At 44.5% G+C, this 25,506-nt stretch overlaps 1 protein-coding gene across 1 annotated transcript; it reads left to right on the top strand.

Annotated features, from left to right (window-relative positions):
• Positions 1-7,751: 7,751 nt before the first annotated feature.
• Positions 7,752-25,064, top strand: TCAF2 (TRPM8 channel associated factor 2; the record flags this gene model as incomplete). Its single annotated transcript, XM_080701127.1, has 6 exons — positions 7,752-8,374; positions 19,759-20,750; positions 21,049-21,146; positions 22,568-22,781; positions 23,211-23,450; positions 24,709-25,064. The coding sequence occupies 6 exons, from the start codon at positions 7,752-7,754 to the stop codon at positions 25,062-25,064; spliced, it is 2,523 nt and encodes an 840-aa protein (XP_080557253.1).
• Positions 25,065-25,506: the final 442 nt, after the last annotated feature.

The raw sequence follows: 25,506 nt of genomic DNA, 5'->3' as shown, positions 1-25,506 counted from the left end.
AAAATTACCCAGCAGAAGAGTCCCAGGTCTCCCGGGAACAGGCCTGCCTTGTGATCCTGTCATGCTTAATCACTGGCTAGAGAAGCCCTTGGGCAGCATGGCCTTGGCGCCAGGGATTCCAGAACACACCAGCTGGGGCCATCTGGCACTTAGCTACCCTGAGGTTGGAAATCTGAGAGTGGCATTTTCGGGGCCACCGCGGTACTTCTTCTTCAAACAGCTGTTGACACCTGTCAGGACCACATTAAGTTAAACTCATGACTAAAAATAACCAAAGAAGGAGGCTGGGGTCTATTCATATTATCCCACAATTAGAAAGTATATGTACAAAGTAACCCCTGCATTTAGTTTAGTGATAATGGGATTTATTGCAAGGATTGGCTTCTATTTAAGAAAAAAATGAACAAATGTACTACTGGTAAAAATTGGAATTCTGATTTTGGTACGCCTCTTGTGGATGCCATTATTAAGTATAATAGTAAGTATAAGGATATATATACTATAACCTGGAAAGAACCAGTCATGGCAGAACAAGGGTTGTAGACAGCCTGTTCCTCTACTTATGCTAATATCTATCTACTCTTGGATCTAAAAATGGCTTCATTTTTTTCTTGATCCTTTTAAAGGAGAGGTGGATTGTCTGAACAAAATTGGGACTTGAGCTGGATATGGTGGTACACACCTGTAATCTCAGTACTTGGGAGACTGAGACAGGAGAATTGCAGATTCAAGGCCAGCTTCCGCAACTTAGTGAAGCCCTTAGAAATTTAGTGAGACCCTGTTTCAAAATAAAAAAAATAAAATAGGTTTGGGGCTGTAGGTCAAAGGTAGAATATCTCTGGATTCAATCCTCAGTACCCCCTCAAAAAAAGAATTTGATGATCTAAGACAATATGGATGGGCCACAGTGTAAGCTACAAGGTACTTCTTAAGTATCTCTAGTTTGTAGAATAAATCACACTCCTTGGTAGGACAAGTCTCAAAACCTGGCTCAAATGTCTCTTTAGAGCTATAATTATTCAAGTGTTGTTAACAAAATTCAGTGACAAGGAGAGTTTTGTCTCTTTCAAGTGAAACTTTTGACAGTATTATCTCCATCCTCTGGGATATGATACAGCTTGATTTTATAATGCCTTCTACTCCTCTCTGCCCACAAATATTTATGTTTTTCAAAGCTAAGGTTGTATGCCACCCACTCTACAAGTTCTTTCCTGATCCTGTGATCAGCAATGACTGCACCTTTCTTTCTGTTTCCTTGCATTTTATTTGTGGCCAATTTGTGTTCTTAGATAAATAGATAAATAGATTTGATATTATACTTCTTTTTATGTCGGCTCTCCTCTTTAGATTGACTGACTTAAAGACTTTAGACTTATTGACCATACCATCATTTCTGTTTGCCAGTCTACCTCAAAGCATGTGTTCCCAATGAGAATATTGACTTTTTTTTTTTTTTTTTTTTTTTTTGGTACGGGGTATTGAACCCAAGGGCATTCTTCCTTTGAGCTATACTCCCAGTTCTATTTTTTTTTTTACAGGTCTATTTATTTTTTTTTTTTTTGTGGTACTGGAATTCCTGGAAACCCTTCTACCTCTGGGCTACACTCCTAGATCTATTTTTATTTGGAGACAGGGTCTCTTAAGCCAGCAAGGCTGGCTTCGAATGTGTGTGATCCTCCTGTCTCCGCCTCCCAAGTGCGGGGATTACAAGCATGTGCCACCATGCCTGGCATAGTTTCTTAATAACATAGTAAGACCGTTTCAAAATAATAAATAAATAAATAAATAAAATAAAGAGTTGGGACTGTAGCTCAGGGGTTGAATTCCCTGGGTTCAATCCCCAGTAAAACACACACACACACACACACACACACACACACACACACACACACAAATAATCTTTATCGTATATTCCTCCTCACTCATTCTTTCTAAAACCTGAATGCATTTCTTTGCTAAACAGATTTCCACTAATCCTTCAAAGAGTCAATTACTCATTCACTAATTCAACAGCTATCTTTGGGACAGTCACTTCATATTTATATATTTATGTATTATTTATTGTGTGTTTATTTATGTAATAATACATATACTTACTATGTATTATTAAGGAACTAAAGCTCCCTACTTGTCAGAAACAAAATTAGGTAATGCGGACCCAACCAATGGTGGACACAACACAGGTAGCCTTCACTACTGGGAGCACCACTTGGCCAGAGCAGGCCACTTCAACCAATCTTACCGACAAACCTAAAATTATGACTTGGATAAAAACTACGAAGCGGATGTGCCTGGTGTACTCAGGAGGCAGGTTTGGTAAAGTCAAGAGACTGGGGAAGTCTCTCCTGGGGAAGCGATGACTGAGCTAAGCTAAGAAAAAAGAGTAGTTCTCTAGAAGGAAATTGTACTTTGAAAGAAAGGAGTGCTGCATATCCCATAAACTTAAAAGAAAATAAAAAGAAAATCCCTGGGGCTAGCATACTGGGAAGAAAAGGCCTGCAGTGGCACTGAAGGAGCATCAAGTATCTAAGAAGGATGTGAAGGAGATGGAAGGCTTTTAGTGGCTTCACACAGGGGGCTGACATTATTGGTGCCGAGCTTTGAATGAACACGGTCTGGTGGGGCTGCTGAGCTGCAGAGAAGGGGATGAGAGGTTGTCAAGGGGTAGGTAGTTGGACTTGCTGGCTGTAGTTGAAATCTAAGAACGGATTGAGGAATGGACAATCAGCCAATGAGAGACTAGGACGCAAGCTTCCTGTGGGTGTGGACTGACTCTGCTAGAGCTATCAGTGTGCGGCTTCTTGAAAAACACTTGGGCAAAAAGAAAAGAATGTTCCTGCTCACTCTCAAACACTTCTGAATCACTTATCAGAGGTAACCACGGTTACCAAAGACTTCGAGTTGCCACCTTTCATTTCTGTGCAACACACATACACACACACACACACACACACACACACACACACACACACACAGTGTATGTAAGATTTTTTTCCTATGTTAACAAGATAATATTCAAATCAACATATATTCACCAATAAATGTAAACATCTCCATGTTATTGCTTACAGATGTGCTTAAATTTTAAACAATTTAAAAGTGCTTCGTTGCATGTTATATCTTAATGCAATTCTTAACTTGTTGGTGGATTGAACTTACTAAGTCATTTTTTGTTTTTGTTTTTGGTGGTGGTGGTACTGCGGTTCCTGGAAGCCCTTCTACCTCTGGGCTACACTCCCAGACCTATTTTTATATATATTTTTTTATTTGGAAATAGGGTCTCTTAAGCCAGCGAGGCTGGCTTCGAACGTGCGCCATCCTCCTGTCTCCGCCTCCCAAACGTGGGGATGACAAGCGTGCGCCACCACGCCTGGCTGTATTAAGTAGTTTTGAATCATCTATGTAAAATAATTCTGAGCTGAGTATGGTGGCACACACCTGTAATCACAGCACTTGGGAGCCTGAGACAAGAGGATCAAAGGTTCAAGGCCAGTCTCAGAAATTCAGTGAGGCCCAAAGCAACTTAGTGAGATCTTGTTTTAAAATAAAAACAATAAAATAAAATAGGGCTGGGAGTGTAGCTCAGAAATAGAATGCCCTTGTTGGTTTCGATCTGCAGCAAAACACATACAAAAAGAGTTTCCGCACTGAACATCTGATATGTAACCATTTATACTTTTATGTAGAATAAATTTCTAAAAATCAAGATTGCTTGGTCATAAAGAAAATGGCTAGATAGATAGATAATAGATGATAGATAGAGATATATTTAAATTTTATGAATACCACTCCCCCCAGTTTATCTTCTGGAGAGCTTATACCCTTTCACATTTTTACTACCAATACTATTTACTCTTTTAGGCTTTATTTATTTACTGGTTTTGCCTGACAAGAAATGAAAAGAAAATAAGGCTTGTTATGAAAGTCACTTTCCCAAATGTGTTTCTAACTCTAAAAACAAACCCATAAATGGACACATTTTTTTTTTTTTAAGTATCTGGGTCTGTACAAACCTAGACCATAATATTCTCTCTAAGCGACTTACCTGGATTCCCTAAGCAACATCTCTTTGAAGTTCTATAACTTGCTTATAGGAAAGGAATAAGGGACATATAGTATTCATTTTCTAGGCCAGCCATAATGAGTGTCGCACACTGGGTGGCTTCAACACAGATATCCATTTTCTCACAGTGTGGGGACTTGATTCTGAGGTCAGGGTGCAGCAGGGTTTGGAGCTTTCTGAGGTCTCCCTCTGGGACTTGCAAAAGGGCCCCTTCTCATTGTATCCTCAAGTGGTCTTTCTGTGTATGCAAATCCTTGGTGTCTCCCTTCATATGAAGACACCAGTCATATAGATCAGGGATCCACTGTAATGGCCTCATTTTAATTTAATCACCTTGGGGTGATACTGGGTATTAAACTCAGGAACATACTACTTCTGAGCCACACTCCAACCCTATTTTACTTTTTATTTTGAGACAGGGTCTCGCTAAATTGCTGAGGGCCTCTAAGTTGCTGAGGCCAGCCTGGCACCTGTGATCCTCCTGTCTCAGCCTCCCAAGTACTGGGATTATACGTGTGTGCCACCACACCTGGCTACTTAATCACCTCTTTAGAGACATTCTTTCTAAATACAATTATATTCTGAGGTTCTGAGGGTTGGGAATTCAACATAGGGATTTTGGAGAGATTCTGTTCAACCCCTATCAAGAAGCATCTCACAATGTATTAAAGTATCAAAATTACATTCCTCATCTTCCCCATTCTCAAAGGTTAAAAAAAAAACCCTGCTTCAGAGTGAACACTTTTACATAAATTAAACTTCGAGTTTATCTTAGAAAACAATGATTCATGAATCAGTCAGCACTCAGAGGCAGGATAGGTTCAGAGAGCTCCACCCAGCAATGTGGGCAGGCCATGTTTATAGACAGAAAGCCCAGAGCGCAGCCTCTGACCACTGGGTGATGAGGCCCTGGACTTAGGGAGCAAGTCTGACCAGCCAGCGGCCTTGAAGCCAACGGGGGAGCTGGAGCCTAGGTAGGGAAGGAGTCCATTTCTTGGTGGCCAGGGGAATAAATGGAGTGGTGTAGGTAGAGGCTTGCTTCCAAGTTTGACTGGCATCCCTAGCAGAGCAGAGTGTGAAATGTAAGGAAAAATGACCCGCGTACATACAGAAGCAGGAAAGAGTACTGAACCAACGCACATGGCTAGTTCGGAAGTCAAGTCAGCAGCAAGACCGTCAGCAATCCAACAAGATGCTGGGAGGGAGAAAGTCCCTGGGTTCCAACCCTGGTATAAGTCATAATACCTCTCCACCTCTTCCTGTATTTTCTCTTCTCCTCAAACAAAGCAAAGTAAAACTGTCTGCTTTGCAAAGCTGATCAAAAGCAGATTCGCTGCAAACCTCCTGGCCACACCCATCCTTCTCCAGTTTCACGCTGAGGGAGAAACTCTAGCGGCAGCCAGCCTATAAGGTCAGCTTCTTTCTCCATTCTTGGTCGGGTCTGCTTTGGTGACGTCACAGTAATGGGTGTTTTTTCCCCAGCAACTGTTGTCGCTGGACAATATTTTTGTCTAAACTTGCAGATCTGAATGAAAGTTCTCCATCCCCTTGGTCGAGTTCCCTGGGGTGCGCTGCCGGTGCTGACCACCAGAGGGAAGTCGCGGGCCCTCGACGCTACACCCAGGACCCAGGGGCCAGAGCCAGGTTCCACGCCCAACGCAGCAGACTCGCGGAGGTGGGTTACGCTGCGCTTGGGGTTTGTTGGCCCGGATGTGGTGTGATTGGAGAATCCGACTTTTCTTTTGTCATAAAGTGCAGCCGTGAATTTGCGCAGTTCCTTCTCCCCCGGTACTCTGAGGCCGCGCACCGGGCAGGGCCTCCACCCGCAGCAGCACCGCCCCAGGAGAGGCTGGCCGCTGGGGAGAGAGTGCACGCCTGGCCGGGGCTCAGCTCACACGCCGGGATGATCCGGCTTACAAGACGGCCCCAGTGCAGGGAGAATCCTGCACTGTCAAGGGCCTGCTTCCCTGACAGCCCTTCCCAGAACAGCTTGTCCCCGGACTGACAGCCCGGCCTCTGGACGGCCCCTTCCGGGACAATCCCGCCGCTGGACGGCCGACTTCTGAACAGACGGTCTCCATCACCGCCTCGCCTGCAGGACAGCCCCGGCCCAGGACAGACCCACCTCCAACAGCTCCTTCCCTGGACAGCACCCAGCACAGCCCCTGTACCAACCGCCCCTGGACAACAGCTCACATCTGTACAACCCCGTCCCTAGACAACCCTGCCCCTGGAAAACCAACCCCGGGACAATCCCGCCGTTGGACAACCCCAACCCTGGACAACCCCGTCCATGGACAGCCCCAACCCTGGACACCTCCATCCCAGCACAGCCTCAGGGCAGCCCCGCCCCAAGACGGAGCCGCCTCTGAACTGCGAGCCTCTGGAAGGCCCCGCTCCAGAGGCCCTGCTGGCCCCAGGAAAGCCCGCCTCCCGGACAGCCTCGCTCCTGGACAGCCACACGGGAGTCCCATCCCAGGAAAGTCCCGCCCCTGGGGAGCCCCGCCTCTGGAAGGCTGGGTTTCGGCAGAGTCCAGTCTCCGGACCGCTCCACCTCCGGAAAGCCTGGCCGGCCGGATCTCCTCAGCGCCACTCCCCAGAAATCCTAGCCTCTGAGACGTGAGTATTTCAGATCAACGACCTCCTTGGGTGGGGGCGGTGGCCGAGCCCCTGAAAGTCTCCGAGGAGGAGCCTTAAGGGGCCAGAAGGATGCTAGTCGTAATACTGGCATTTGGAGGGGTGTCTCTTGTCTTGGGTGTAGCTTTTTCAAGCTTTTTTTCATTTCTTTCTTTTTTCTTTTCTTTCTTTCTTTCCTTCTTTTTTTTTTTTTGTCAGTGCTGGGGATCGAACCAGGGATCTTGCGCCAAGCACTTTACTAGGTGTAGTTTTTCACCCAAGGTGTAGGATTTTTTTTTTTTTTGGTTGTTTTTGTTGTTGTTGTTTTTCGTTAGTCTGGTACTATTTGCTAGTTGTCTCCCCACTTTGAATTAAGTTGTGAATTTGACAGATATGCCTGTGGCACGGTGTTGTCCTTAGCTTTGGAGTGGTGGTGCTGACATTTGGAACAGATTACTCATCTGGATTTTTCTTTATTTTTCCCTCCACACTAGGGAGAAGTGAAAGACTGCTTATCTTCTCATAGGTAATTAGCAGAATCACTCTCTGCTGCTCTTCCTCCATCTATAGCCTAAGCTAAAACCACCCACATGCCCTCCTGGGAATTCACTTACCTGGAGGCAGTATTGGCACAGAGGTGGTTGGAAGGTTGGAAGAGCCTGGTGTGGTGTTACACACCTGTAATCCCAGTCCTTGGGAGGCTGACACAGGAGGATCACAGGCTTGCAGCCAGCCTCAGCAACTCGGGAGGCCCTCTACAACTAAACGAGACCCTGTTTCAAAATAAAGAATAAAAATAGAGCTGGATGTATCTGAGAGGTAGAATGCCCCTGGGTTTAATCCCTAGTACTGCAAAAAAAAAAAAATGAATAAAATAAAATATTCAAGTCATGAAAGCAGGGTCCTTGCCCGTTTTTTTTTTCCCCTGGCTTTACAGGGCTTGAGCACGCAGCGGGATGCCCCGCACGGTTTCTCAAGTGAATGTTCTTAGTTGTTTAGTGTTTTCGCTCATTCTTCCATCTGTTCTGAGCAACCCGTGACTTTGCTTTCCTCTGCAGCCGCTGATAGAACCATGCCAACAACACCTGCTGCGGCTTTCGAGGCCCTCATGAATGGAGTGACAAGCTGGGATGTCCCCACAGGCCCCATCCCCAGTGAACTCCTTCTCGTGGGGGAGGCTGCCTTCCCGGTGATGGTGAACGACAAGGGCCAGGTGCTCATCGCTGCCTCCTCCTATGGCCGAGGCCGCCTGGTGGTCCTGTCCCATGAGGGCTACCTGATGCATGCAGGCTTGGCTCCGTTTCTTCTCAATGCAGTGGGCTGGCTCCGTCCCTCCCCGGGGGCTCCCGTTGGAGTGCACCCATGCCTGGCATCACTAGCCAGCCTCCTACAGGGCTTTGGGGTTGAGGCCCAGGCCGAACCAGAGCCCAGGGATCCTCCTGGGGTTTACTGCGTCAATGCCTACAGTGGTAGCCTGGCCGCGAAGCTGATCCAGTTTGTGAAACGCGGAGGGGGCCTGCTCATCGGGGGCCAGGCCTGGTATTGGGCCAGTCAGCATGGTCGTGACAAGGTGCTGTCCAGTTTCCCTGGGAATCAGGTGACAAGTGTGGCCGGAGTGTACTTCACAGACATCTGTGGGGACCGAGGCAAGTTCAAGGTTTCTAAGAAGGTGCCCAAGATCCCACTCCACGTCAGGTGAGTGTGTCTTTCCCGTTAGGGAATCTAGTTCATGATGGAGAGTTGACCTTCCCTTTTCAATGGGCTTCCATTTCCATAGAAGTGATTTCCATGTAGTTTTGGAACAGTAGAATATTAAAAAATATATAGGATCATTAAAGTGGGCCAGGATGCAAGAGGGGTTCCTGGAAATTCATCTCTCTCATGTCCAAAGCAATCATTTGCTTAATAGAAAAGCCTGTGTGATTCACCAGTCCATCTCCATGTCTAGTACCTGGAACGCAGATGGTATTATACACTATTTCTTTTGTGTGTCTGTGTGGTACTAGGGCTGGAACCCAAAGGCATTCTACCTCTGAGCTACACTGCCAGCCCTATTTTTTATTCTTTGTTTTGAAACAGGGTCTCACTGAGTTTCAAAGGGCCTTACTAAGTAGCTGAGGCTGTCCACAAACCGAGGTCCTCCTGTCTCAGCCTCCCGAATGATGGGATTACAAGCATGCACCATCACGCCTGGCTTGCAGTATTTAAGTCAATGAAAAAAATATCCATTGGCGTGAGCACCTGCCATTGACCAGGCCCCATTCTGGACAGTACATGTCTAGCAGAGATCAAAACAGTCAAACCATGTTGTCATGAAGATTTGATTCCAGTGGAGAATTAGGCAATTAAGGAAACGAGGAGACAAGTTCTCTCTCAGGTATCGATAGGGGATACAAGGGGAAATGGAGCAGGGCTTGTAGATAATGAGTCAAGGAGGGGAGTGGAGGCTCTTTTATTTAGGGTCTTTGGGGAAGGCATATCAGTCAGGCTGAGTCAGGATTCCACGGTGTTTCAAACAGAAGAGATTAAGGATACAGGATTGATCATACAGGTAGTAGAAAAATCGAAACCCAGGACATTAGCAACAGCGGGATAGGCAGAGGGGGGTGGTAGTGTCACTGGAGCCCAGATGTGGTGGCCACCTGAATTGACATCCATCTGGCAGGTCTGGGATCACAAAGGTGAGGTCTGGTGGGAACTGGAATCTCAGAAGTCCCAGTGGTTACCATAGATACAACCGGAAGAGGAAACACACCTTGGGTCCTTCTTCCTTCCTGCGTTCAGCCAACAACCTCTGCCTTGCTTGGGCTGAACCCACCAGGATCTGAGGGTCAGGAGCCCAGGAAGTGAAGTGCGGAGGGTGACCCATGAGAGTGGGTGAAGGGCGTGAGTGAAGGCAAGTGGCTGGTCCCCTGGGGACGCGACTGGGGAAGGTTAATATTTGAAAAGACACCTGAAGAGAGGGAGGAAATGAGCCCTGTGGACACCTGTCAGGCAGAGCCTGGAGCCAGGGCAAAAACCAGAAACAGGCCAGCTCAGTAGGTTTCAGCAACATGGGGTAGGCCAGAATGATTGGAGCTGAGCAAATGAGGGCTGAGTGGATAGGAGGTGAGTACCAATGGACAGCCCATAGCTAGCTATAAATAGTATTTATCTTGGGCGGGGAAGACTATTTGGAATTCATACAGGGGATTGCTTGCCATGATTTGACTGACGTTTCAAAAGAAACCCCCGACAGAGAGTGAATGGACTGTAGGAAGGCTGAAGCAGGAAACTGATCTCAAGGGGCCCTGAAAGAGACCACAGGAGAGGCGGTGCCGACCCAACCAGGGAACAGCTGACAGTGGGGCCGCTGGGAAGAGGTCAAATTGTGGATGCACCTCAAAGGTAAGGCCCAGCGGTCTTGGCTGATGGCGTGAATATGGGCAGAAGAGGAGATGACATGTTAATCTAAGTGACTTACATTGAGTGTCACCCTTCATTGAACTGAGAAAGACAAAGAAGACAGATTGGAGGAGATTGAAAGTTGAATTTTGGGTATTTGGAGTTCAAGATATTAGTGACTATGTTTATCTGTATGTGGCAAACGCCTTACTGCATGGATTAACCATGAAAGAGAAATTTTTCCCCTGTAACATGAAGTCTGTGTATACAGTCTAGGCCTGTGGCAGAGACTTCATGATGTCCTAGGTTCATTCTCTGTATCCCCCTGAATATTTCACACTTCTTTCAGGATTTTTCTTTTGTTCTTATGACTACAGGATGGCTGGATCTACTCCAGGCATTACAATTACACCCAAGCAATACCAAGTTAGAAGAGACACACCTGCTGGGTCTGTCTTGTTCAGCAAATCATATCTTTTTTGGAAGCCCTGACTATTAGACTTCCATTTATATTCTAGTGGCCAGAACTATCAGGGAATCTGAGGTCCTGTTTCTAAATGGGCATAGGTATCTGAAGAAATCAAGATCCTACCACAAAGAAGGGGTGACTCAATACTGAGTGAGCACTGGCAGTACCCAGGCACTCAGCGCCAAGCCCTGGCACACTTGGAATTCCTTCCCTTCTGAGGGAGTTGGAGGTGAAATGGTTACCAGGGACACTGGGTGGATCCGATTTGCTCTAACTTGTTATTGATTCTAATATTAAGGAGCAGATTAAATGCCATCAACTTAATTTCTCTTAATTGCTACAAGGGACTTTTCTTCTCGACAAACTAAACCTGTTTTTCTTCGTCTAACCTACATTTTCCATTTCTGCCACGGAATCTGAGATGTGTTTTGTGGGATTTTTAAGCTCTTAATTATGAAAAACTTCAAAAATTCACAAAAGTAGAATTGTACGCTGAACCTCTGGAAAGCTATTATACACCAATTATAGTCAACTCGTAGTCAATCTTACATTTCATTCACGGCGCCACCCTTCCACACCCTAGATTATTTTAAAGCAAATAGCAGGCATCATATAATTTCATCTGTATTTCAATACATATCTCTAAAGATATGAGCTCCAGAACACATAACTACCAGGCACCATTATCACATCTAAAATAAAACTTTCTCAATATCACTATTAATGTTATGATTGTCTTTTATTTTTTTTAAAATGTGTTGAAATTGGTATTTAAATAAAAATCAAACATTTTGATGTCTTGATCAAAAATTTATGCCTCTTAAAAAAAGGCATATCAACTTTCCAACTTTGATTTCTTGGAGTATTTTCAAGACACTAGATAATCTGCCATGAACAGTTTCCTTTAGTCTACACTTTACTGACTGAATTCCTATACTGTTCTTTAATACATTTTTTCCCCCTCTACTTCCTATAATTGGAAGTTAAATCTAGAATCCACAGTAGGATTGATAACCTAATGATTGTGGCCCAGCCCTCTATTTTTTTTTTAAGTTTTATTGGAACACAACCATGTCCATTAATTTCCAGTTGTTCTGTGGTTGTTTTCAAAGTCCAGTGGCAGAATCATTTCAGCAGATACAATAAGGCTGACACATGAAAATGTTCATCTGGCTCTTTAAGAAAAGGTTCCCTACTGCTGACCTGGAGGCCTGATCAGATTCATGTTTGAATTTGGGGCTAACTCTATAGATGACAGTGTGTACTTCCACTGGTAAAACACGATGTCTAATTTTTTCTCTCATGTTAATAGCCTTTAATAATAATTTCTTAATCCTTTAGATCTATTAATTCACTAATAATTAGAAAATAATTGATTCAAACTTCTAGCATTTATTACTTAGTACTCTATAAAGTAAATTTGAATTCATCAACAGTTTGCTTACTCTGAGGTATAGTTTACATAGAAAAGAGGAAGATAAGTACTGTTATTTCCCATATTAAAATCAGTTTTCAAAATATCGATTTCTTCATATTTCCAAAGATCACTTAAGAGCTTTAATTTGTTCTGTTCTTTTCATGATTGAAACACAGTGCACTTCATTTGTTATCTTTATTAATGCTAAAACTTTCAAATGTTTGGGCATTATGAGGCATTTCACATTAACTCCTGAATATTTTTACCCCACCCTTGGTAGACTTCCTTGTGTTTTTGGTATAATAAGAGGCTCCAGTCTTGTCTGGACGTTTCCTGTCCCAGGCTGAGGATCAGTCATTTCCCTAGAGATCTCTTTCTTTTAGTGGAAGTGCTATGTAGAAACCACAGTCTCAGTGTTAGAGGTGTTTACTGTCAATGGGTTGGTCATGGTTTCTATGCTTTTTGAGTGGGCAAAACTAAGAAACAGGTTATTTATATTTTAAGCTAAATATACTACTAAGAGCTCATGCAGAGCGCATACTGATGCAATTCATTCTAATTCAGGGCTAATGGGTTTTTATTTAATTTCAACAATCTTAAATTCTCCTTTATTCTCACTATTAAAAGTTGTGGTTTTGTAAGATACCAGCATGATGAACCCTTTGCTTTGTCCTAAAATATACATACAACAGTTGTAAGATTCAAATACTACTCCTACTACTAGCGACATAACTACTGTAATAATTAAAGGTAATTTTCAGTGATTTGTGTCCTTATGACATATTTTATTAAGTATTTATAAAGTCAAATTACCATCCTTTAAAGTCCTTAGAATAGTTTTTCTTTTTGTGATTATAACACTAAGTGGATATAAATACTAATTCATTTGTTGATTTAGAGAATTGCTTTGCGTTTTGTTTTGCAATTATGCAAAATAGTTATATGGATCCAAAGTAAAAATTTTAAACTTATATTCTATTCCTCTTCCATTCATACAATCCCCTCTCTACCTTTTTATGGACTAAAGCTCAATTATTGATTCATATATTAGCAGACATATACACAACTATGAATAGACTTCTCTTTTTGGATAAAAGAGTAGCATGCTCTATACATTTTTCTCCACTTTTCTTTTTCCACTCAACAATTTTTCCTGAATATGGCTCCTTAATAGTACATAGAGATGTGCCACATAATCTATTATACTACAGTCTATGGATATAATATAGTTTTTTCACAAGTACCTATTGACAGACATTTGAGTTTCCAGTATGTGCTTTTTATTTTTCCAGTATTTTTGTAATTACAGATAAATTGCAATGAATACCTTAGTGTACTTTGTACTTTTGCCATATCACTGGAAATGGAATTGATCGGAATGATGGGAAATACATGTGTAGTTCACAATAGCCTAATTGTGAAACCAACCTTGGTGTCCATCAGCAAACGAGTGGCTTAGATAAGAGAGTAGAATGAGAAAGTCAAGAGTCAGGCGTTTTCTCTCCTATGTGGGACCTAGGGAATAATCAGGATACAAGAAGGACTTTATTTTTCTTATTTAATACAATCTGGTCTTGTTCTTCTGTTTCTGTGAATTTATTTACTTCCTCTATGTTATCCAGTTTTGGGGGGTATACAATTGTTTGCATGATTCTCTTTGCCTTTCTTATTTCTTTAAACTGGCAATATTGCCTTCATTTCTAATTTTAGTAATTTTTACTTTTACTTTTTTCTTTATTTACTTGAAGGTTTGTCTATCTGTTGGTCTTTTCAAAAACAAGAGGGACTTTAGGTAAAGGAAAACCCCCAGTGGAGGGATGGAGGGGGTTTGGGGGAAGCTGTGATGGAGAATTAATGCAGGAAGCACTTCCATTGACGTTCAGTGCATATGTGAACTTATCAATACCAACCTCAATATCACGTGTGAGGAGGGAGGAAGTGAGGAGGAGGTGGGGGAAAGTTCCCCAAGTGCCGTGTGCGTGTATGTCCTCTCACACTGAGCGACATTCTGTGAGACTGCAAGGCACCATGACAGTATAGATTCGTATGTATGACATAAAGCTGTCAAATGATGCCAAATTCATTAAAACAATGCATATATAGGTAGCAATACAAAACACTAGATGAAAAATACATTGACAGTGTATAGCTAGAACTTGATAATGAGTATTTTAATCCTCAAATATTTCTATCCTCTGCAAATTTTCTGTAATCATAACTTGAAAAACAGATGTCTTTGCATTACTTTTTTTTGCCTTCGTAAAGCCCTCAAATAATAGGAAAATGATCTCCAGATTACATTAAAATTATTTGCTTTCAACCTAATGTCATTTATATTGTTTTAATTGGTCCTTCAATAAAAAATAAATGAATTTTCATAAGATATTCATTCCCCATGTTTCTAGTACCCAGTATCTGCTCTTTCACTCATCTAAAATGTATTGAGTGCATATTAAGTTCTACACACTATTCTAGATACAGGGATTACTAGAATATCTAACTTTCATCTATATACTGTATAGCTAATAGAAGTGTGGTGACCGTCCAGGTGATAGCACACAAAACTAATTTTCCACATTGCTAGTTCTTATTACTTATTAAACTTTTATTGAAAAAAACACAAAAGGAAATGACATTAATGGAATATCTGTAATTTCCATAATGTCCCTAACAAAATATTTACTTTTATATGACTTCTATCACCATACTTTATTTTGCTAGCCGTGACTGTATACTCCTATTTTGTATGCTGTTTAAAAACATTTTTCCATTTTTACAAATAATCTTAATGAGAATTTTTAGTCATAATATAAGTTTCATAACTTTGCTTTAACTATTACCTGTTGGTTGAATATTTGGATATTGTCTAGTTTGGGAGATTTTGAGGGAAGCAGCCTATCATGGATACATCAGCCCAATATATCTTGAAAGTATTTACAAACTCTTCCTTAATGCAAAGATTACAACATGTAACATTAGATTTATTGTTTTATAAGATATCAAGATATTTGGAAATCTACCCTTTTTTGCAGTACTGGGGATTTAAAAAAATCTCTGGCAGTCTAATATCAGAAAACTCATTTTGCAAATACCTATTTCTAGTCTGGATTTTCTCTGAGTTCTTGAAAGGCCAGATTACTCTCCTTACGCATTTTCAACTCAAACATATCTCCTCCAAGGAGTCTCCACCCATGGCCCTACTAAGACTCCAACAATGCTGCCTATTTAACTGTGTGACATTTTCCATCTGTTCCCTGTATATTGACTCTCAGGATGTGTAAATATCTCATCTCTCCACTTGCTAATGCTGTCGACCCCACCGGAAGGCAGAGCTTTGGACTTTGGGATGTGTGTGACTCCTTTATCCTCAGTCCTGGGTAAATGAAGCAGTAGAGATCAACAAATATTTGTAAACTGTGTAAATAAATGAAAAAATATGAATGAATACCTGTCCAAAACCCTGACGAGAGAAAGGGTGGCTGATTATCCTAGGGTTCTACCCAAAGACAACTTCATATTATGGAATCTGGTAACTCATGGTCACCAACAGAGCCGGAGCTGACCAACCAATCTGATCACGAAGGGCCCCCGCTCACATCTCTCCTCCTTCATAAGGAAGTTCCCCGGAGGTTTTCAAGGAACTTTCCTGCCAACCGCCTGGCTAAGGGCCCATGAACTGACCTAGCAGGTTCCTTATGTCAAATCCTTCCTGAGAGGCCCCAAACTCCTTAAGTGATTGTCCTTTGTACCACCCCAGCTTTGTCCGCCAAAAGGAGGGACAGTCTCTACTCACCAAGAGATCTTCTCGAATCCGGTCCAGAAGGCTGACACCTGGCTGTACACCTGTGTCTACAGAACTGAGGCAAGCACAGCAGTGACTTGACTTTGATATTCAAAGGCTATCCGAAGGCACTGGTTGCTTTTATACCAAGACAGGAGTCTGGGGGTAAAAATCCTCATATCATCCACAGCTCCTTAAGTTTACAGGTGATATAATCTATCATTTCTAGAACATAATAGAAGCTATGCATACAAAAACAAGTAGCTTGTATGGATGAACCTCTTAAATATTGTATATTATCTCATTCTACCCTCACTGTAGCCCTGGTCAGTAGGAAGGTCTTTGTCCAAGGACTTTCAGGTTTTAAGAAACATAGTTCTGTTTTCATAGGATCCATAAACATAGAGAATTCCCAGGTGAAGACTGAAATGAATAAGATTCTACCATTGTTATCTCCAAGTCTGATAAAATGAATGAAAAACAACTGGACATGGAGGATTTTTATGGTGATGCTACACATTGCTAAGCCCTGGCCAGAGACAGTATTAGCTTCCTACGGCTGCTGTAACAAAGCACCAGTGGCTTAATAATAGAAGTTTTGGCATCTCCTATGTTCTGGAAAACAGAAATTGGGGGCAAAGGCATCAACAGAATTGGTTTGTCCCATGGCTCCCCTCTTCTGGCCTCTTGCATTTTGCTGGAGGATTTGGCATTCCTGGGCTTGTGGGCACATCACTAATCTTTGCTCTTACCTTCTCTTGGTGTTGTTCTCCCTGTGTGCACGTCTGTGTCCAAGTCTCCCCTTTTTATAAAGACTAGTTATGATGATTCAGGGGGCTCACATTATTCCAATGTGGCTTTATCTTAATTTAGCTATGATCCTATTTCCAAAAAATATCACACTGTGAGATACTGAGAGTTAAAGCTTCAACAAATGAATTGGGGGGGGGGGACAATAAAGGTCTCAGTCATCAGATATTATTATATGTTCAAAAAAATCACCATGTTAAAAATGTAACTATCAGATTCTAACTGTATTAGCCAGTTTGTTACTGTTACTTTATTTAATAAGTGAGCAAATGGTGACTTTGAGAGGGAAAATCATTTCCACAGAATTATCTGGCTGCTTTGCTACCAGAAGCTGCGGGCTCACATCCTGGCCAGTCAAAACCACAGCACAGGTGGGATCCTCTCCCTGGATAATACAGGTCTGTGTGTTTACAAGCACTGGAGCATGAAGCCCAGGTGACAGATTGCTTCAACTACCGCTCTCCACACTTGAAGTTTTCTACCATCAGCTGAGATTTGCCAGGGGCCTGCCTGGAGTCTTAGTGAATTTGTGTGTGTGTGTGTGTGTGTGTGTGTGTGTGTGTGTGTGTGGTAATTGGGGTAAAACCCAAGGGACCTTCTACCACCAAGCTACACCCCCAGTCCTATTCATATACTTTATTTTGAAAAAGGATCTCACTAAGTTTCATAGGGCCTCACTAAGTAGCTGAGGCTGGCAACGAACCTGCGATCCTCCTGTCTGTCTCTCAGGTGCTGGGATTACTGTTTCGATAGCACTGGAAAATGAACCCGGGGTCTTTCTACCTCCAAGCTATACCTCATTCCTTTTTATGTTTTGTTTTGAAACAGAGTCTTGGTAGGTTGCTGAGGCTGGTCTCAAACCCTCGATCCTCCTGTCTCAGCCTCCTAAATACTGGGATTACAGGCACGTGCCACCACCCGGCTGATACTTGTACTCTATTTGCCATATTTGCTTGAAAAATGGAATGAAAAAATCAAAATATGACATCTATTCATTTTCATGCTGAAAAGAAATTAAGAAGAAATTATCGGTACAAGAGGCACTTTTATTCAATGCTACTTGAATGAGTAAACTTTTTATTTTATTTTATTTTATTGTGGTGCTGAAGATGGAAACCAGGGGCATCCTACCTCTGAGCTACACCCCCAACTCAATTTTTTATTCTTTATTTTGAAAGAGGGTCTCACTAAGAACTCTTGGCCTACCAAGAACTGGGATTACAAGCATGTGGTGCCAAGACATCCTGCTGCCTCGGCATCTATGTGTTGAGACCCCACTCCACATAGTTATTGGCAGAACGCCCCGAGAAAGAGGTATCGTCTCTGGCCAAAATATCCCCCACTTTTACCCTTCATGACTATTAATATTTCCTTTAACTTTCTACACGAATTGCTCCAGTGATGTGAAATTAGGACTATAAATAGAAACTGAGTCCGTGGAAATAAACGTCCTTGGCTTTGTTCAATAATAATAAAAACTGGCCAGAATTCAGATGCTGTGATAAGCATTCCAGCTGCAGCAATTACAAAGGGTCTCTGACCCTCACTATCACTAACTTAGGTTAAGCTATTAACTCAGGTAAGGTAGTTCAGTTTAAGGAAACTTTGTTTACCCTTGAGATCCTGCCTAGAGACAGAGAAGATAAAAACCTTGTGTGTGACCTTAAAGCAATTTAGTTGATAAACAACTTAGTTGCCCAAATACAATAGACTCAAGGAGAAAGATTGGTGACTTTTACGCCCAGTGTAAATATTCCTGAAGACAGAGAGGCTGATCGCATGGTTAATGAATATGACAAAATAAAGGACAGACGTTCTAAATATATATGTATGAAGGAAAGGAAATACCGTGTAAGAGTAAGAAAAGCATTTTTGCATGAAGAAGAGCTTATCATAAGAAAGTCCCAACTGGGAAAGAAAGGAATTAGAAAGTTAGAAGCAAGTTGCAGAGGGTTTGTGACAGAGAAATGGATTATTAAAGATGGTTAGACTTTTAATAGGCTTATTGTCTAAAGAAGAGTGTTCAGCAGTTGAGGAAATATATCTGACAATTAAAACCAAGAACTTTGTGGTGTTGTTTGTGGTATTTTGTCTGCAAAACTGTGTTGTGAGTTTGCTTAAGCTTTCAGATGTAGGAGATAAAATGCCAACACCTGGAGAAACTTTATCACATCCACCTGAATCACCACATCTCCCCACACTTGCTATATGAACTGAGCCCAAAAGATGGAAAGTTCCAAGAAAGCCAAAGAAGATTCCCCGAGAAACCCTCAAGCCTTGGCCATGCTTGTTTATTTTGGGAAGTGGCCCCCTGGGACTGCTTATCTGCAAAGACCTTGGAAAAGAATCAGGAGTCAGAAGTCAATATCTCTCGAAGATCAACAGTCAGCTGAAGGACTAGTTTTATTACCTTTGTTTACATGTCATTCATTATTACTTCACAATGATTACACCCACCTCCCTCTCCTCTTACTATTAACTTTACTGGTGAAAGGTATAAATTTCTTGGAGTTTTTGTAATAAAGTGTCATTGGCTCAAGAAGCCTTTGTCCACCTCAGATTTCTTTCCCAAGCGTCGTACCCAAAAACTTAGGGAATTCATAGAGGGAAAGGAATCGCTGCAGATAAGTTTCTGCAGGACACCACCTGCCTTTTGCCCCATCTTTCTGAGGATTTGACCGGGAGCTGACAATAAGGACCCAACTGAGATTAGTCGGCGACAATGTGGCTGGTAAACTATTTTTGTTTGTAAAACACATTTGAGAGCCGGGCGTGATGGCCCATGCTTGTGCTCCCAGTGCATGGGAGGCTGAGACAGGAGGGTTTCAGGTTCATGGCTAGCCTTAGCTTCTTAGCAAGACCCTCTGCAACTTAGACCCTGTTTCAAAATAAATAATAAAAAAAAATAGGGCAGAGGGTGTAGCTCGGAGGTCAAATGCCCCTGGGTTCAGTCTCCAGTGCCTAAAAAGAAAAAAAAAACCTGTATAATACAATCCAGGTACTAAACATGGAGATGGATTGGTGAGTCACACAGGCTTTTCTATGAAGCAAATGATTGCTTTGGGCACAGGAGGGATGAACCCCTCTTGCATCCTGGGCCACTTTAAAAAAAAAACAAAGATTGGCACGAACCATGTGGTCCAGTACTTCTGTGTCGGGTAAGTACTAATTAGTGGCTCTGTAACATCACCGCACCTTTGTGTCTGATCTCTCTCCAGGTGTGGGGAGGAGCTCAAGCAGGACCAGCAGCAGCTCCTGGATGGACTCTCTGAGCTGGATATCATGACAGGAGGAATCCCCTCGCAGCTGCTGGTGCACGGGGCCCTGGCCTTCCCTCTGGGGTTGGACGCCTCCCTCGGCTGCTTCCTAGCCGCCGCCCACTATGGCCGAGGCCGGGTGGTCCTGGCTGCCCATGAGGGCATGCTCTGTGCCCCCAAGATGACACCCTTTTTGCTTAATGCCCTGCGCTGGCTGGACAGAGGTCAGAACGGCAAAATTGGGGTGAATACGAGTCTGAAAAACCTGTGTCCCCTACTGTTGAAACAGGGCGTGGGGAGCAGCCTAGAGTCCCATCTGGCCAGTGACTTGCAAGTGTACTGCTGCTCAGCTTACAGAGACCAGGAGGCCGTCACGCTACGGGAGTTTGTGGCCGAGGGTGGGGGTTTGCTGATCGGTGGACAGGCCTGGTGGTGGGCCTCCCAGAACCCGGGCTGCTCTGCTTTGGCTGGTTTCCCTGGAAACGTCATCCTCAACTGCTTTGGCCTCAGCATCCTGCCTCGGACTCTCAGCCCAGGCTGTTTCCCTATCCCCACTCCGGAGATGAGGAGCTACCACTTCCGCAAGGCACTGTCTGAATTCCAGGCGGTGTTAAGCCATGGGGATGGGCACTTGGAAAAGGGCTGTCTGGCAAAGTTGGGAGTAGATGGCGCGGCCTTCCTACAGATTCCTGCACAGGGAGTTCCCGCTTATATATCCCTGCACCGGCTCCTGAAGAAGATGCTGAGACAGTCAGGTCTCCCTGCTGTGAGCAGGGAGAATCCAGTCGCCAGCGACTCTTGTGAGGCTACAGTGCTTTGTCTGGCCACAGAGCTGGCGCACTCTGGAACAGACTGCTCCCAGCTGGCCCAGAGGCAGGGCTCCCAGACCTGCCCCGCCAGTCTGCAACCCTCGGAAGACCCCATCACCGTGGAGATTAATGGGAACAATCCAGGTATGGAGTGAGCAGGGAACCGCCAGAGCATCCTAGGCCAGGGGGCAGGTGGACTAGGCCTGTTTCTCAGGAGCTGGCCGCTATTGACTCTCAGGAGAGCCACCACCATGCTTTATTGGGTACTGTCAAAAAGATAGGGATTGGGGTCTGCTTGAGGTTTAAGAGGGATGGATTCAGAGAGCATGGATGACTTGGGGCTCACTGGGGAGGGCTGTACCTGTGGGAGGACTGGGAGGCTCCAGGTGGAGAAGGGAGTCGGATAGGGGCAAGGAACTCAGGCTTCTCTGTGGCTTATCAGGCAAAGGCGATTCCTGGGTGAGCACTGGGCTCTACCTCCTGGAAGGACAGAGCACAGAAGTCTGTCTGTCTGAAGCTGCTACCTCTGCTGGCCTCAAGGTAAAGACTGAACCCTTGCTGTCGATGCTTGTGCACACTGCCCACCTGGAGCTGCCCCATCCACACCTGGTTTTGTCATTGTTTTTGTTTGGTTGGATGGGGTTTTTGTACTGGGGATTGGACCCAGGGGTATTCTACTTCTAAGCTATACCTTCAACCCTATTTTTTTTTTTTTTTTTTTTGGAAACTGGGTCTCCCTAAGTTACTGAGGGCCTCGCTAAGTTGTCAAAGCCTTGAACCTGGGACCTTCCTGTCTCAGCCCCTCAGATACTGGGATTGCAGGTTTGCATCACTGTACCTAGTTCATTCTCGCCTGTTTTGATCCGGCCTCTGCAATCCCGCCAGCAGCATGACTTGGGGGAGGGGGGTCATTCTGCCCATCCTAGATTGTACAGGTGAAACAGCTCAATTTGAGGGAGCCTACAGGAGTGACTGAAGGTCCCAGCTGCTGATCCCAAATCTGGACCTGGCCCCTGAGCCTTCTGATTGATACTCATGGTGATTTTACTTGTGGACGAGGATGGTGGTGGGAAGGGGCATCAATGACTTGTCAACACTCACCTATTTTTCTGATGGCACAGACCTGAGTTTTACTTCTTTGCCTTGTTCTTGAAGGGTTTGCTTAATCCATAAAATTATGCCCTTCATTCGAAGTTTAAATTCTGCCTTCTCAGCCGGGCATGGTGGCGCACGCTTGTAATCCCCACCCTTGGGAGGCAGAGACAGGAGGATCGTGCAGGTTGAAAGCCAGCCGCGCTGGCTTAGGAGACTCTGTTTCCAAATAAAAATATAAAAAATAGGTGTCTGGGAGTGTAGCCCGGAGGTAGAAGGGTTTCCAGGAACCCCAGTACCACACACACACAAAAAAAAATTCTTCCTCCTCACTTTCCCAACAGAGTTAGGATCTCTTTTTTGTCTGTATCCTCCCTAGAACTCACTTATATTAGAACTAAGAAAATCAAGCCCAGGATTCCAGACAAAACAGGAAGGAAAGCCCCAAAGGGAGAGAATCAATCCTCTGCCCCCAGGACAGATAGGCCACTTCCAGTTGGGTCTCCTGTCTGCTCACAAGGGGCAGAGTGGGACCCCACATTGGAACCTCCACACTGCCTGGACCTGCTAGAACAGCCCAGGACTTGGTCTGGTAAGACACCATGAGCCCCTGCTCAGTCTCAGCCTTGAGGTTGTGCCTCAGATCTGATGAAGAGCCACCGTGGGGCCATTAACACCCCTAGAAAACTGATTACATGTACTTTTTAGTTTGTATGATTGGGAGCACTACAATTTCACAGGTGTCATATGGAAAAAGGAAGTTGGAGTTTCATGCCTCGTGCCCTCCATCCACACGATCCCCCCCCAATGCCACACCCACACCACAGGGTCTCTAGTCCCCCTGACACATGGTAGAATTGCCTGTCCAGGTGCAGATTGGCTGCCACACCGATGACCTGACCAAGGCCAACAAGCTCTCCCGAGCCCCTGTGGTGACTCACCAGTGCTGCATGGACAGGACCCAGCGGTCAGTCTCCTGCCTCTGGGGTGGCCTCATCTACATCATTGTGCCCAAGGGCAGTCAGCTTGGCCCTGTGTCTGTCACCATCAAGAGAGCCGTGCCTGCCCCCTACTACAAGCTGGGTAAGTAGATTGGATATTCAAAAAGAGAGAGGGAGAGGGAGAGGGAGAGGAAGAGGGAGAGGGAGAGGGAGAGGGAGAGGGAGAGAGAGAGAGAGAGAGAGAGAGAGAGAGAGAGAGAGAGAGAGACCTGCAGATGCAAGAGAGGGGCTGGCTGCTAAGGGGGGAGAAGGAAAAGGGTCAGTAGAGAGAAGAGGGGAGAACTATCAGAGGTAAACGTGGAGACAGGAGATTCAGAACAAGCATCCTGTGAATCCATGGAGACTTCAAGGCAGTACAGAGGGAGAGGTCTAGAAGACTGTCCTTCACCTCACAGGCTGTAGAACCCTTGATCGTATCACATTATTTCAGTATTCTTCTTTTAGAGTTCAAGTTGTATTTTTTAGCTCAAAGAGAGATTGGGGAAGTGGCTGGCAGGTCTCATGTTCCCAGGACAAACTTCCACGGAGGAATGGAGGAGCCGTGTCCAGGAAAACCCGGCTCCCTGGGGAGAGCTGGCCACAGACAACATTATCCTGACGGTGCCCACTGCAAACCTCCAGGCCCTGGAGGACCCCGCGCCTGTGCTCCGCCTCTGGGATGAGATGATGCAGGCTATAGCCAGGCTGGCTGCCCAGCCCTTCCCTTTCCGCAGACCTGAGAGGATTGTCACTGATGTGCAGATCTCAGTCGGTGGGTGGACACTATTATTTTGCCTTTCTTTTAATGTACAAGATGTGGGAAACATAATTTTATTAAAAATTAGTGGAAAGTAAGGGGGAAAAGGCATTAGGAGATATGGGCCATGACAGAGATGAAAGATGTTGTTTTCAGGTAAATGGTCAACCATTGACATCTCCAAGGTGAGATGACGTAGGATGGTGTAACAATCTGGGCAAATTGGTGCCAGGAGTTTACAGGCGTCACTGAGGGACATTTCAGAGAGAGCAAGCAAAAATTATTTCTTCCAAACATAAGACAGAGTTGAAAATTAAGAGGGGAAATGAGCAGACTGGCTTGTGTCTGGTATTGAGTGGTTCAGAGGAAAGAGAAATGTAGGACAGGAAATCAGGAACTTGGGTTTTCACTTGGGGAAGGTTCCTTTGGACCTCAGTTTTCTTATCTTTATTTTATTTATTTATTTATTTATTTATTTATTTATTTATTTTTTTTTTTTTTTGGTGGTACTGGGGTTCCTGGAAGCCCTTCTACCTCTGGGCTACACTCCCAGACCTATTTTATATTTTTGAAACAGGGTCTCTTACGCCAGCGCGGCTGGCTTCGAACCTGCACGATCCTCCTGTCTCCGCCTCCCAAGCGCGGGGATTACAAGCGTGCGCCACCACGCCCGGCTCTTATCTTTAAAAAGGACAAAAATGAGTCGAGCATGGCGGTGCACACTGGTAATCCTAGCATTTGGGAGGCTGAGACAGGCCGTTTGAGGACAGCCTCAGCTACTACATAGTGAGGCCCTTTGCAACTAAGTGAGACTCTGTTTCAAAATAAAGAATAAAAATCAGGGCTGGGGTATAGCTTGGAGCTAGAATGCCCCTGGGTTCCACTCCCAGTGCTGCAAAATTAATTAATTAATCAATTAATTAATTAAATAATTAAATACAGACAAAATTTTCTGTCCTAGATGCAAATCTGGGCCACAGAATTTATATGGGGTTAAAAGACTGACAAAGCATGGAACTTCAGCAGAGACAGCTCTATAAAGTGTATCCCCGGGCTTGGGCCAGAGTGAGGAGCAATTCAGGCCCCTGAGTAGGAGAACCTGGCTACAGTAGCAGGTTCTACAGTGAAGCGATCTATTTCCAACCAGTGCAGAGATTCTGAAATTCAGAAATCAGTGGGCTGGTGAGAAGGAGCTCCACGGGGAGATGGAGTGAAGGAAGGAGGTTGGTGCTGCCCCACCCTTCCTACTCCGTCTCTGCCTCTGTGTCCCCAGGCTGGATGCACTCAGGATACCCCGTCATGTGTCACCTGGAGTCAGCGCAGGGGCTCATCAGCGAGACCAACATGAGACGCAAAGGCCTGTGGGGGCCCATCCACGAGCTCGGCCACAACCAGCAGCAGCAAGGGTGGGAATTCCCTCCGCACACCACGGAGGCCACCTGCAACCTCTGGTCAGTCTACGTGCATGAGACGGTCCTGGGCATCCCCAGGGCCCAGGCCCACCCTGCTCTGAGCCCCTCAGAAAGAGAGAAGAGAATCAAGACGTATCTGGAGCAAGGAGCTCCTCTGCGTAACTGGAACGTGTGGACAGCTCTTGAAACATATCTGCAGGTACTGAGCAGAAATTGAGGGAGATAGGTTAGCCAGAGCCCTCAGTCACGTAATACGTTGGCTCCTGGAAGATCTCCAAGGCCTTCATGGCTCCAGCCAGTCTGAGATCACCACCAGCTCTGGACATGGGTGACGGGCTGCATGGTGGTGCTTCTCAGATGGTACACCTGTGCGGTGAGAGTGGCACCTGTCTCACTACCCCCCGAGATTCTGCAGTATAATAGGAAATGAAAAGCATTATTAAAAATAACCCATTTATCTACGTTATATGGCATATTGGTTAAGAGCAGAAGCTCTTAGACATTTCTGAGATGGAATCACAGCTCTTCCACTCACTGGTTTTGTTCTTGGCCCCTAAAAACGTGTTCTATCATAAATGTTGTTTTATTGGGGTTTGGTGTTGTTTTGTTTTGTTTTTAAGCCAGGTGGAGTGGCACACATCTGTAATATTGGTACTTGG

This window comes from Muscardinus avellanarius (assembly GCF_963383645.1).
Source record: "Muscardinus avellanarius genome assembly, chromosome: 9".
Classification (NCBI taxonomy): domain Eukaryota; kingdom Metazoa; phylum Chordata; class Mammalia; order Rodentia; family Gliridae; genus Muscardinus; species Muscardinus avellanarius.
Note: the sequence above shows the minus strand (reverse complement) of the source record. Positions and strands in the feature narration are given on the sequence as shown.